The sequence below is a fragment of the Strigops habroptila genome, chromosome 1 (genome assembly GCF_004027225.2).
Source record: "Strigops habroptila isolate Jane chromosome 1, bStrHab1.2.pri, whole genome shotgun sequence".
Classification (NCBI taxonomy): Eukaryota; Metazoa; Chordata; class Aves; order Psittaciformes; family Psittacidae; genus Strigops; species Strigops habroptila.
Genome location: NC_044277.2, coordinates 46,761,930 through 46,775,844, shown reverse-complemented (window position 1 = coordinate 46,775,844; position 13,915 = coordinate 46,761,930). Strand labels below are relative to the sequence as shown.

General features: G+C 44.9%; 1 protein-coding gene across 1 annotated transcript in view; it reads left to right on the top strand.

Annotated features, from left to right (window-relative positions):
- The first annotated feature begins 4,712 nt into the window (after positions 1-4,712).
- The window catches only part of TAF4B (TATA-box binding protein associated factor 4b), a 72,046-nt gene continuing 62,843 nt past the window's right edge, over positions 4,713-13,915 (top strand). Inside the window, exon 1 of the mRNA XM_030475792.1 lies at positions 4,713-4,989. Coding sequence (XP_030331652.1) covers positions 4,713-4,989 — 277 coding nt within the window. The remainder of the gene's footprint in view (positions 4,990-13,915) is intronic.

The following is a 13,915-nucleotide window of genomic DNA, read 5'->3' as shown; positions in this document are numbered from 1 at the left end:
AGCAAGCTGGTATAGCGGAAGGTGTCCCTGCCCATGGCAGGGGGGTTCGAATTAGATGATCAATGAGATGATCTTAGTCCCTTCTAACCCAAAACATTCTGTGATCTATGATTTTAACTTATTCTCCGTTACTGTCTATTTTCAGCTACCCATTTCTATTGCTTGTACCCATTCCTCCCTTCTTTCTCTGTCACTTAAAGCCTAGCCTGTGAAGTGTGGGTGCTTCCCTGACCCTCCCAACCTCATCAGATCACTCCTGTGGCTTCATGATGTAGCTTCAGGTTTCCCAAACAAACAGGCAGGTAGGCTTTCCTCTGCTGGGACGTAAGGTGCCTCACTGCATGGCTAAGCTCCCTGTTCAGTTAGCTCTCTTGTTATGAGTAGGTCAGTATAGTCACCCAAGCTTTATGGCTTAGAACAATGTAAAAGTATATGCCTAATTCTTTTGTTGTACCTTCCTGATGTAGTTTTAAATGTTGTATAAGGTTTTAAAAGCCACAGTGTATTGTACCCCGTGGAACAAAAAGTTTGACTTATATAACTGTGATGCTTGGTTTGTGACCTGAATGTCCAAAAGAAGGTGGCGCCTCCATAAAAGATCATCAGTTGAGACAGAAAAAACAGAGCAGACTGCAACACTGACTATAAAGTAAAAAAAATAAATCTACTCAAATTGCAAACTTAATGGAGGGGTGGGGTTACTGAGGATATTAAATACCCAGCTGTGATTTCACTTTGTTGTTTTAATTAATAAATAAATTTACATTTGCAACTGTGTTCCCATGACTTAATCTTTTTGGTCATATCTTCTATTCTGGCACCTCCAGTTAACCCATTCTCATTTATTTACTTTTTTTAAGGAAATTTTCCATTCTGTAAATTTTACTGCTCTTAACTACAGTATCTCATTTATTTCAGTATCTTTTCCTGAAGAGCAAGTGTTCTTTGTTACTATTTAAATTGTTTCATGATAAGCTTTTATTTTTTTTCCCATTAAAATTAACTATTTTAACTAATGAGATTAAATCTTCACACCTTTTTCTTCCCTTTATGTTGCTGTTACATGCTTAAGTTAATTCCATAGTGCTGCCAACTCTGTCATTTAAGAAAAGCTTAAGGCAAATATTACAAGTTTCCCATTCCAGCTAATTTACTGGTTGTATTTAATGATTTATCAATCGGGGGAAATAAAACTTTTGTAAATAGGATCACTGACAGGTTAAAAACCCTAAAGCATATTAGATGGATTTATTAGGGTTGTAGGAAATTGAAACCAAAGCACTGGATGTGAAACTAACTTAAGATCTTAAGGACTTTATTAAGGTCCATCTTTGGAAGAGTTAAGACCTGCTGTCTGGACAGAAATTTTGGAGGGTGGATGGTTGGTTTCAAATATGCTATTTGAAAGCCTCAAGAAAGCTTAGAACAGCAGAGACTGATTAAGTGTGTGCTGTATAGGTCTTGGCTGTTGAAACAGGTTACACAGACCAAACTCCAGGCAGTATATAATCTAATGACTCCTGGGGAGGAAATCTGAACTGTTGTCTGCAGTAATGCTTTCCTATGCCCGGACGATAAAGAAGATAATTCTGTGTGTCAGATTAATCCATTCATTGGTTATCTGAAGTAGCAAAGCAAAGCAAAAGTCAATTTGCCAAGCCTGGGCATTCATGGAATGAACACTTGATGTATCTTCGTCTGACTTCGAGAAGCAGTCACCATGTTCATCAGTATCTCCTGGACAAGGCCGCGGCAGGGAGGGAAAGCTGCAGACAAGATGATGACTTAATTCAGTTTTTCAATGCATGGGTTTTCTTTGGTCGTAGCAGCCACCCAAGAAAATAAAGATCATTTAGAAATAAAACCAACAAACTTAAGGTATTGACAAAAGTAACTTTCCTTCATGTGCTGTAACCTGTTATGAAAATGCTTAAAAAATTCCAGATTTGTTATTCCTTGCATTTCTCTTAGCTTGGGTAATAAAGACTGCATACTAGTAATATTCAGTCCTCTATTGTAACGCATTTTTCTAGTGTGGAAAAAGGACTCTTCCTTTTATTTCCTGTGCAGTTTCATGGAATGATGGGTGCACCTGCTTCATTTGGAGAGGACACTTACGGCACTTTGTCAGCGCAGTATTTTTTTCAGATATGCGTATTTCTAAATCTTCTGGGCCTTGTGCACTGGTTAGCTTTTCTTTTCTCTTTATTATCATTGTGCTATACCTTTTCCCATGTTGTCTTTTGTATAACTTCCTTTGCCTCTTTTGCAGCCTCCATGTGTTTTTCTTTCACTATGCTGTATTTTCGACTTCTCTTTTCACATTCTGCTGTGCCTTGCAGCTTTAGTGCATACACTTCTGTCTCTTTCAGCTCTTTCTTTTTGTCTCTTCCAGATACGCTTTCACTCCTGATCACTTGCATGGGGATTTCAGAGATTCCTTCAGAAGCTGAATGGCCCCAAGAAGAGGAAAAACTTGGCCTTAAGTAATAAGCCAACTCTTGTTCTTCTGAAGTCCAATAAGAGTGGGCAGTGTGCTTCCCCTTGCACATTCCTCCTCCTCCTGCTATCTGTCACTGTTGGTCTTTGCTGGAACTGCAGCTTCCATGTTTCCTGGTCTCTGAGCATCCTTTGGCAGGTGGGAGGTAACTCACTGTACCCTGGATTTCACTCTGTGTGTGTAATGCAGCTTCCTATGTGTTAAGAAGTAATGTAATTTGCTCAGACTTGGCAGAGCTCTAAGGGGTACAGAGACTGCCTCCCTCCTGTGTTACCATATCACTTGCTCTCACTCTTGGGAACTGTAACCATTGCTGCTGCTGTCACCTCTTTGGGATTTTGGGAAGAGTTTGTTTTGGAACAGTAGCTACAGTGAGAGCTGAGACAAGGCAAGAGCTGCAGTGATGAGGGAAAAGGGATGCTTTGTGAAAGTGCAAACACTGTGGTTGGATCATAAATAGGGTTGGTTTTTTGTGTTCCTGCATATAGGCTTGAGTGGCACAGTGTTTCTTACCTGGTATGTTGTGAATGCAGGTGTGATAGCTGCACTTTCTGCAACCTGTCAAAGCTACCAGGGTAGCAATAGTGGTGAAAGCATGGTAGGGCAAGCTTTACATGCATGTAAAAGATTAAGGCACTTATCCTGCTGGTCCATGTGACTTATCTTCATGCCTGTTGTTACCAGTACTAGTGGAGTTTGGGAGGGTACAGCTGACTGTGTTATGACTGCACTGGAAATTAATGTGGCCATATGCTTTCAGTTCTCATCTCAAGCGTTTTCTGTTCTGTAGCTGTATCAGTTGCTGCTGATTGCATTTTAAAGCAGTGATGCTATGAAGGCGAGCAAGACTATGAAAGGAAATGGTCAAGGAGAGGAGTGTTTCGTTTGCTCCCGCAATCTCACAAAGCAGCAGAGCATGGAACTACACCTATTTGGGCATGGCTCATCTATTGGGGCATGGCAAAAAAGGTTGTGCGAGTTCTTGCATTCTGTTCACATTTTACATTATTTTCAGCGTATCGTCAAGTATTAGATTTTCTTGTCTCTGTTTCTACCTGAAAAATGTAGTTTCAAAGGATGTTTAATACAAGGGTAATCAAAAGGAAAATTATTTTTTTCTCTCCCAACATTTTGTTGGACTTTGGTTTTTTGTACCACAGGCCTTGGTCTTTATAATCCCTTTAATACTGTGCTCAATTTGGGCATATGGGCAATGCCCCTTAAGTTTTATGAGTAAAGAGAAACAAGTGCATAAGCATCCTTCAAAACCTACTGGAATTTAGCCTAAACTTGGCTATGATACACAAAACCCTCAAAACTGAATTACCGAAGGTCATGCTGACATCCCAATCAAACGAGCAAAGACTTTCAGTTATACTCTATTGACTTTAAATGCTGTGTTGTATGTGTCCTGTAACCACTGCCATCGTTTTACAGGGGAAGCAGGTGGCACGTCCCTCCTCAGCCCTGGGCCTGAAGGTCAAACGGGACATCTCTGTCCCCTTCCTCCTCACAGGTACGCGCTGCTCTCGCCTTTTCGACCTGCCGGCAAGTTCAGCCGCGCTCCTGAGCCTATCGCAACACGGGTACCGCCTGCAGTCGCTGGCACTCCCGTTACCAGAGGCAGCGCAGGACACCTGCAGCCCGGGTGTGCCGCAGGGAGGCGGCCGGCCGCAGGCACAGCGCCCGCCTTTACCTGCCCAAAACACTAAAACCTGCGCCACGGGCGCAGGCGGGGACGCAGCCGGGTCCCGCGGCGCGGGGGCGGGCTGCGCCGCCCCGTCTCCCTGTGGGGAGACCCTCCCCGTCCAGCACGCCGCCGCCCCCGGGACACCCGCGCTGCCGCCACCTTGCCCTCAGCCGGGACGGGAGAGCTGGGCGCTGGCACCGCGTGGCTCGATAAACACCGCGGGCGGGCGGGTTCTAAGGGGCGGCGGGGCCGGGCCCAGCGCCGCCGCAGTAAGTCGCGCCCGGTGGTGTGGGCCCGCCCTCGGCCCGTCCTCTCCCGCCCTCCCTCCCTCCCGCCGCCGGCAGGGGAGGCCGGGCCCACGTGCGCGGCGCCCGGAGCCGGCAGAGCGCGGCCACCATGTGTTTGCCCGAGCGAGCCGGCGGCCGGGGCAGCGCCTGAGCGTCCCCCGCCCGCGATGCTGCGGGGCGGCGCGGGGCTCTACGCGACGCGGCCGCCCCTCATCCCCTCGCCTGCTCCTCCTCCATGAGCACCTCGGCGGCGGCCCCCGTCAGGCTGATGCCCGGCGGGCACCCGGAGCAGGCGGCCGCCGCCGCTGCGCCGCCCGCCGCGGACAGCCCCGCCGCCAATGTCCCCGGCGGCCCGGCGCCCTCCACCGCCCCGCAGCCGCCGCGGCTGGCGGCTGGCACCGGGGGCGCCCCGGCGGTGCGGGTGGTCGCCAGCGGGGGCCCGCGGCCGGTGGCACCCAAGGGTCCGCCCGCGGCCACCCTCCAGTTACCGGCCAACTTCCAGCTGTCTCCAGGTGAGTGACTCTGTGTCGCGACTGAGCGGGCATGTCGCGCTCCTCGCTGCCTGGGAGCGAGTCGGGAGGATGGAGGGGCAGCCACCCTGCCCTTGGTGCTGGGGACGAGCCGTAGCGAAAGACGGGCGGACGAGGCGGCGCGGGAACGGCAGCCCCTGCGGCGGGAGGGGTGTACAAGGGCTGTGCCGAAAGTTTGGGACGAGTTGCTGTTCTGCACCGAACTTGTGGGAATTGGGGTGTTCGGCTGTCCTGCAGGGCACAGGAGGCGGGAATGGGTGAAGCACTGGGTATGCTTATAGCGTATGTGGAGGAATGGATCTGGAAGTCTCTGGATTAAGGCAACTTTTTTTCCTTTGCTGGATAGCACGAGGAGCAGGAGGACTAAGCAAAAAAACGGCGGCTAAGTTGCTTTAATTTGTGACTTGGAAAAGACTAAATCTAGGCTTTCGTGGAACTCGGGTGAACGAGTAACACGGAGAAGTGGGAGCGTGTGTTAGAGATTGACTGCAAAGTAACTCTGTTCCCACTGTGAGTCATACGGCTCTTAGTCCCCCTCCAAGCAAGCTGTCCTGCTGGAATCGTTCTCACTGTTACAGCCAGGCCGATGTGAAGTGTTACTGGAGCAGCAGCAAAGAAAATACTAATGTAGGAATTGTGTAGTGCTGATAAAGATGGCTTGATAACCTGGGATAGCAGCAGAGGGTGAGCCAGGGCTCCCACCTGCACTGTCTCACAAGAGGAAGAAGGTGCTGTCCCTTCTAAACTTCCCTGTCAGCCTGTATTTAAATGCTTTTTAAAAAAAAACCCAAAACCCAAAAAAGTGAATTTGATTCCACCGGTCTTGGTCTCGCTATATTGAGACCCCAAGATATGTAATCACTTGATTGCCTTTTGTTGCTATAATTATTTCTTGCCAGGATGGTTCCTTTGTTGGAGCAATCTGTTGCAATTACTTTCAGGTAGGATGTTGCCTAAAAGGATGACTGGTTTTACGTTTAATTCCTGTGCTGCTGGTGCATATTTGCATTTTTGTGTTCATTTTTTTCTTTCATTCTTTCTGTTCTCTCCCCTCCCTCCCCATCTTTATCAAAGACGTGCAGCTCTCAAGGAAATATATAATGCTAATGTAATTAGAAAAATAAATATTTTTAATCAGTAAGTTTCACTGTAGATTTCCCAGCACTCACATGATGATGCTATAATGTCTGAGCAGTCAGCAGTCAAGGATGAGGCTAAATACTTGCCAACTTTCTTCTGAAATGAATCGTGATGGAAATATATTAGTTCTTTAGTAGTAGGTCTCCCCAGATCTTCGTGTTTTGTATCTAATACTTCATTTTCTGCAATGTATCAACATCCAATTAAACATCATTCCATGGGGGTGAATGCTAGTGCGAGTTGCTTATAATTTGGGAACTGTAAATTAGCAAAACTTTTGCTTTCTCTAGTAGCTTGGGGCTGATTGCATCAAGGAATGCTGCTGACTGTCATCTGACTTGTATCGTGGCAGTAGGCAGGTGTAATAAAAGTAGCATTACCCCTTGGTTGCATCAGCTTATTTTCCTTCCTCCTGGGACAAGAAGCAAAATGAGCAGACTTTGTATTGGAAGGTGAGAGGTGTTGGTACTGTGCAGCATTGTCAGTGTAGCTGTATGGAGTTTGCTGCTCCAGAAGGAGCACAGAAGTTGTCAGATCGCAAATGGATCAGTGTTTCAGGGAAACTTGTCTAAATTAATTGTCCTAAGGACAATGTAAAAATGCATTCTGGCTGGAGTAAACATTAGGATTCCACCTCCATCTTCTATGTGGATTAAATATATAATGAATAATAAAATCATTCAGAAATATAAATGCAAGATGAATAGCATTAAAGCTACAAGTGTTAACCTCTTTAAAAAAGGAAGCAGAATAAACCAACAAACTTTTAGGCTTTGAAAGATTTTGTTTCAAATAAACTGCAAAATCTCTAGCTAAGCAGCATAAAATAGAAAAGGGAGAATGCACTTGGCTTTAAAGTCGCGGCATTGAACCTGGGGCACCTGCTAAGAAAAATGCATACAGAAGGCATCCTCCCCCTGAGTTTTAAAGGAAGGTACTTGAACTGGCTTGTTCGGAGGAAGGCTGGACAGTACTGCCCTTACTGGTCATCCTGAAATAGTCATGAATGGCTTGTGACCCGGAGCAGGCGTTGCTCCTGCTTCTACAGGGCTGCAGTCTGGGGAGGGCAGGGCATCAAGGGAGCTGTGTTTGTCACCCTGGCTTGGAGGGCAGCAGAGTCATGGATTTAGACTGTTCTTTCTCTTCCATCTCTACCTCCCCCTCCCTTTTGCCCAGAATAAAGCCAGGAGTTGGGAAGGGCAGATGACCGGTATGACTTTTCACTTCTCTGAGCACAGATTGTCCCTCTGCCCTGTGCCACTTTACCCAGTTATGCAGGTAGGATCATTGAGCTTTGCAAGTTCTCCAGGTCTCACAGGACCCAGGCTTGCTCATGAGTAACAAGGGGTTTTTGTCACTGTCCTGGGTTCAGCTGTAACGGTTATTTTTTCTCCTTCCTAAGTAGCTGCTGCAGTGCTGTGTAGAGGAGACATGGCCTTTGAAGATCCAGCCCATCACCTTCCAGTGTTTTCCTCTACAAAGTGCCAGGTTTCAGCTGAGTAGCCGAGTGCTTAGACCAGTGCATCCTCCTTCACCCTGAGGGTATTTCCTGTGCCAGCAGTCAGGAGGTGTTAAGTCCAGCCCTGGCTCATGTCTGGCCACCAGCAGCGGTTTTAGCACTCAGTAGGCCTCCAGCAGGGGACCATGTCCTGATACACCCTCAGGTGGACAGATTGTGCCTTGAAGGTTTGGTTGTGGCATTTTGACCTGGCATACTGTCAGCTCATAGACTGAATGGTTGGGCTGTATCTTCTTAAATTGAGGGAATTTGTATGATCTACCAAAGGAATCCTTCCTTAGTTGCCCTTTTTGTTGACAAGAACATGATAGCAGCATTTCAGAAGGCCTGTAGCAGTCTGTGGTGCTGGCAGCGAGCAGAGTGGCATGGTGAGTGCAGTACTGCTTCAGTCCTGAGTTCTGCTGGTCGTGTGGTCTGTGCTCATGCTTGCAAAACTGCAAATGTCTTGTGTCACGGACCATCTGCTTAACAAATTGGGTCCTTTCCTAGCTTGAGCTTAATGTTGGGAGGAAAAATGGTTTGGCTGTGCTGTTAACAGGAAGAAATAGTTAAAGGCTTGGGAAGGGGAAGGAGTGACAAGTTTTCCATGGGGCATGACAAATGTCTTTATCTCATCTTGGTGTCTTTGGGCCCTGCACCACTTTGGAGACATGGAAGGTAGAGCAAGAACATAAAAATAACACAATGTTGTTCCTTGGTTTCATTTCTTCTTTACTTTCCTTGACGTAGTTTTTTGTCACTTCTGTGTCTGTTCTTGTAGCATTCATTCTATCCCTGGCCCTGGAATGTCCAGGCAGGCATTCAGAGGATGTTTAGCAGATCTATCTGCTTCTCTTGTGGAGGGATAAAGCAACACAGGACTCGACTGGATGCTAGGGATCCACCACTGTTACCGTAGAATCTGCTTACATCAGGAAGCTCTTCAAAAAACATACCTGATCCCACTGCTGCTGCTGTCAGGGCTATGAGAGCAACTGCCAGCGTTCTTCACTGTAGCATCAGCTGCTTCTGGTGTGTTTGTTTCTGTTTTATGCTTTCTGTTATTGCTAACACCAATGGGCCTGAACAAGTGTGGGGTCAGCAAAGAGAAGTTGCCCTGTGTCTGCCTGTATTTGCACTAGTAAGCTGGTTCAAGGCATGGCCGCTGTATAAAGTTTCCCTGGCACCTGACTTGGAGGGGGATGGCAGCAGGTACAGGTCCTTGGTTTCTGTGTGTGACTTGTTTGTCTTCGTTGGATGTTTTGCCTTGTCCCTGGCAGGTTTTCCACTGCCTGCAGCTTATCGAAGCTGATAGTGGGTAACTGCTCAGAAGGCAGGGCCGCTGCTCGTGGCAGGTGGCCAGGGCTGCGTGGCAGGAGGCATGCAGTTGGCATGCAGACACCTGCGGGTGGGAGGGAGAGAACTGATGTGGGTATCCCAAAACTGCTACGGGGGGGTACAGAGCCTGATCTCATCAGGTTTCTCTTAATTGGATATAGAAGGGCTGGTGAACATCTGGATGATGCTGCCTTCTGCTTTTGAAGTTGGCCTAGTACCTCTCAAGAGCAGTACTCCTAATCTCCCTCTTCATGTTCTAGCTATGTCTCGGTTGTAAAACCACATGAGGAATTTGTTATTTTCATATTCTCACTTTGGAATAGGAAGAAGTGCTGATTTTAAAATACCGCTTAATTTATATTATGTTTGAGTAAGTAGGAGGAGGCTATCTAAAGATTTCTTGTTTCAACATGACAAAAAAAAACCCCTAGAAAATCCTTCCAAGTCTGTAGTTTCTGGATGTTGATAACCTCATGAAGTCTGAACATAATACTTGTTATGTAGGATGACCAGTAGGAGCTAAATAATACATGGTTGCAACCTTTTATATCCCAATAGCACCCTCTGTTTAGCAGGTTTATACAGATAGATTCTTTGCAAACTTCTCTCTTCACATTAGGGAATACCAGTCAACTTTATTTATTTATTTCTGAGGAGGGATCAGCAAAGCTTTCCCAGGCTTGAGGAACTAAGTCAAACTTAAAAAATAGTGAGTAAATGCCTTCTGCTGTAAGAAAGTAGAAATTTCAGCTGCCCTGTAGGACTTGATTTTGCTTTCAGGACTGAATGTGTCTAGCAAAACAATGCCTTCATATCATTAAATGCACAGCCCTGTGGGAATTAAGATTTAAACCTTGGCAGAAGGTATAAAGCTGACTTCTAGATTTATGGTTTTCACAAAACCCAAATGCATTCTGAATACTGAAGCTCTGAAATGTGATGCTTAGTAAAATTAATGTTAAATCCTGTTCAGATTTTACAATCAATTGGAGTGTATTGCAGAAAATTACAGCTACAGGTTGGCGAACAGTAAACTGTTTTAATCCTTAGAAGGGAGAGAATGTGAGTCTGACTTCTGTGGCTTTTGCAGTATTTATAAGACCCCTCAGCTTGTAGGAGCAAAGCCGGCATCATCTACATACAAGTGACAGCTGGAAAAAATACTAATTGTATTTCAGCATTCTTTTCCCAGAGATGCTGATAAAGTAGGTAAGCTCATGAGTTGTCACATTGAGTAGTTTGCAGTACCAGATACTTTTTTAAGTTGTCTTAGAGAACCAAGTATTTGTCATGCCATGTGGTAGAAATCTGTGCTCTACTTACTGGGTAGGATTATACGTTACAGTTGTGTGAGTGTTGCTGAAAGTTGCAAAACTTCTGATGACTATCAAAGAAGAGTAATTAGTACTGCCCAAACCACTTAGACAAAAACCCAGAGGCTTTTTGCATGAAGCTAACTTCTCTGAAAACTGTGACTTTAGAAGAAAAATGTGTATAATTGCAAAGTGGAAGAGATCACAGTAGATGCTTCTCAGTGGTTTACTATTCAAATTGTCAGGATTAAGGCGTGTTCTGCCATCTGGGTCACCTTTTGAACGAAGTCTGCTAACTTTTCCGCCAGTGTCTTGGTAGTCTCTGATCACAACTGAAGCAGGGTAAAAATCGCAGCAGATGGAAGATCCTTGATGTTGATGAGAAAATCTAGGGTCTGTTAAGGCTGGAGAACTCATGAATCTCAGTCATCTTACCGGATTGATTTAGTGAACTATGAACAGTCAGATGTAATGATGGCGCTTGTGTTTGCAGATCTCTTCTAGTGCACACTTCCAGTTTGGTGGAGGCCGAGGAGATGGCTTTGTTAGTACTGGCTGCTCGTAGGAGTTGCCTGGGAAATCAAAGTTCCTTGTGCCAGGTCCAGCTGACTGCTTGGTGATGTCTTACTCGACAGTCTGCTTGGGGCAGCTGATGGTGTGTGCTGGAGGGGGTAAGTCTATTCAGACCACCTTCATATATGTGGCTTGCATACTAGCCACTTGATAAATATCACACAATTTTGATGATGGTTTCCACAGTATCCTTGTAGGCAGAAGCTAATGCTTCCGTGAAGGTTTTGCTGTCTTCTGTAAGAATTTTTGTTTGCTCCATCCCACTTAGAGCTAGGTGGTAATCAGTGTGTTAAAATTCAGTGTTAAGCCCTTGTTTGGCCTCCCTGAGAAATAAGTGAAAATCCATCCAACAGTGAGGTGAATATGTATTTCTAGAGGAAATTAAGTGAAATTCAACCTTCTGCTGGTCCTCATGTGAACACCAAGGAAACAAGTGTTCCATTGCAAAATTAATCTGTATTGAGTTGATTCTCTTCTTATATAAAGGAGACATAGATTTCAAGGGGGCTGATGTCGTTCTTTATTAGAACTTTAACAAGGCAGCTGTTATGTTTTTAGCATCTGTTGATTTTAAAATCAAGTTTTACGCTACAGCACTCTGTAAATTTCAGTTTTCTGTGTAGCAGCTTAATAGCTCACAGTTTTCTAGAAATAATAAGTGCAGAGTGTTAGCATACCTTCTGGTCCTTATGAGGCTATGCACTATATATATATGGCTGCAATGTGCCAAGCACCTAACTCGCTATTTAAAGAATTTGACTCCAGTGAATACTAGGAGTACACAGCAAACTAGAAGTTGTGGTGTATAGATTCAGTGCCTTTTCCAGTGCAGTAGGAATTGTCTTGAAAGTAAGGAAGTGTCACTTTGACTCCTTTGAGGGACTGTTTTACTTCCATCAGCTCTGCAAATATTTGAAGATCCTTCATGAGGTAACCTGGGTCCCAGAGAACTTTTAAGTCACATCATCTTATCTGTAGACAATCCTGGAACTGTCTGATTACCAGATAGGAACACAACCAAGCCTCAAGTAGCAAAGTTGCAAACCACAAAGATGAGGTGGGGAAATGCTGTTGGGAAGTGATCCCAGTTGCTGAAAGACATAGCCCAAGGACAAGAGCTAGATGTTCTCACGATATCAAATGAGACTCTGCCTTGTGGTACACAGGATTGGCCAGGAATCCCATATGCCTACACACAATAAAACCAAAACCTCTTGGGATTCGAGTGTAATAAATACACTTTGAGTTCGGATAGAAACAGTAGTGTCATCTTGGAACCATGCCTAGAAAACATCTATGACCTGTCAGTTATTTACAGCCCCTCCAAGAATCAATGCAATGTCCAGATTTTCTTTAGATGGTTGGTATGGGCATCTGTTGTTTGCTATAAATAAAAGATATACTACCTTGCAACTGGGACAGTTATATTTTTGCACAAGAGTCCTACTATAACTGTAAAATTGTGTGGATATGAATGTATTCTCAAGTAATGAAGCTCAACTGTGCATGCAGTCAGGGAGAACTCTTTAACACTGTAACATGGGCCTGTATTCTGTGAAAAGGAATCAGCGCTACGGGGGCCCAATTGCTAGTCTGTTAAATAGAGATACTCGTCTGGGCACCAGAATGCATTGGTGAACAGCTAGCCTCCAACAGCTTGGATAAGACTTGCTGATGAAGCACTGTATGAAACTTTGCTTCAGATTTTTGCATTTTTAGCACTTGGTGTCTAGTTCCTGGAGGAAGGGAGGGAGAGGGGTCATTGTTTATGCTCTTCAGAAAGATGCATCGTGTCCATTATTCCAGACTATGTGAAACAATAGGTTATCAGGCTCTGCTCCATCCTGCCTAGAAGAGATACCATCATCCCTTTCCTGGCTTCCTGTGTTTGACAAGGCTGTGTCTGTAGTGGGTGTCTAAGGAGCTGGTGCCCAGAACCTTGCTAGAGAAAGGCTGGAGTTACTGGAGGCTTCCCTGGGGCTGTGTGCCCCTGGAGCTCTTGGTGTGACACAGTTGTGGATGGGTGGTGGTGGTGGTTTATATAGCTGCTCACAGCAACCCAGGCAATCTGGGAGACATTAATGCTAGTGAAACAGTGCTATCAACTGGATAGTGATGTCTGTGAGTAGGGTTAGTCCCTGGCTTTTAGAAGCTGAAATGTCAAACATCTGAGGCTGGTGCAACCTTAAAAGTTGCAGGTCAGAATCTACAAGAATCTTCAGTGTGGTGTTTATGCAGTTGGGAAAGATGCAGTCAACTTCTTTGGTGAACTTGTGGCTATAACATTGTATTGCATTTTATTTAGGTTGTCTATGTTCTGTTGTGGCATGAAAGCATACTGGGATTATGCCTTTTGAACTTTTCTCCTGACCTGGAAATTAATGAGTTACATATCTGTGGGCAAAACAAGGTGTCTTTCATTGGAACTCAGGGTTGGGCATCTCATTTGTGAGACTACAGTATCTACACACTAGGTAGTCAAAGACCTGTTAATACAGAAACTTCCCCAGAACAGAGGGAAAGAGCACAGAGTGTGATTTCTGAGATGTTCATACTTTGTCTGAAAACATACAGCCCCAACATATTAGAGGGATTATGCAAGTAATGTAAAAATTAAGTCACTTCAGTGTCAGGCTTGCCTATTGTGTCTTTCACAGCATTTCATTAACGCTTTCTGCCTCTTTTGCAGTCTGTTACAGCCAGTCTACAACAAAACACCACCTTGATACCTTGATATGATCACTGCCTAAACACCCTGTGTCTCTAATAGTGACTGTCTTATTCAGCCCTGTAGTGTGTTTTTGTAACTTTAAGTGATGTGTTCTGTGGGGCTCAATAAATGGGATTGAAGAAGGAAAAATGGTTGTGTGGTTTTTTTTTTTTTTTTTTAAATGCCTTTAGTTGGGCTAAGAAACTTAAAACCAATATTCCTTTCTAGTTGCCGTTTAGTTTTCTGCTAAAACATCCTCTTTAAAGCTTGGTCTTACTTTGTAACTGCCTTAAAAGCTATCCCTTTATTTTCAATAGTTTATTGAAAGAATGAGAT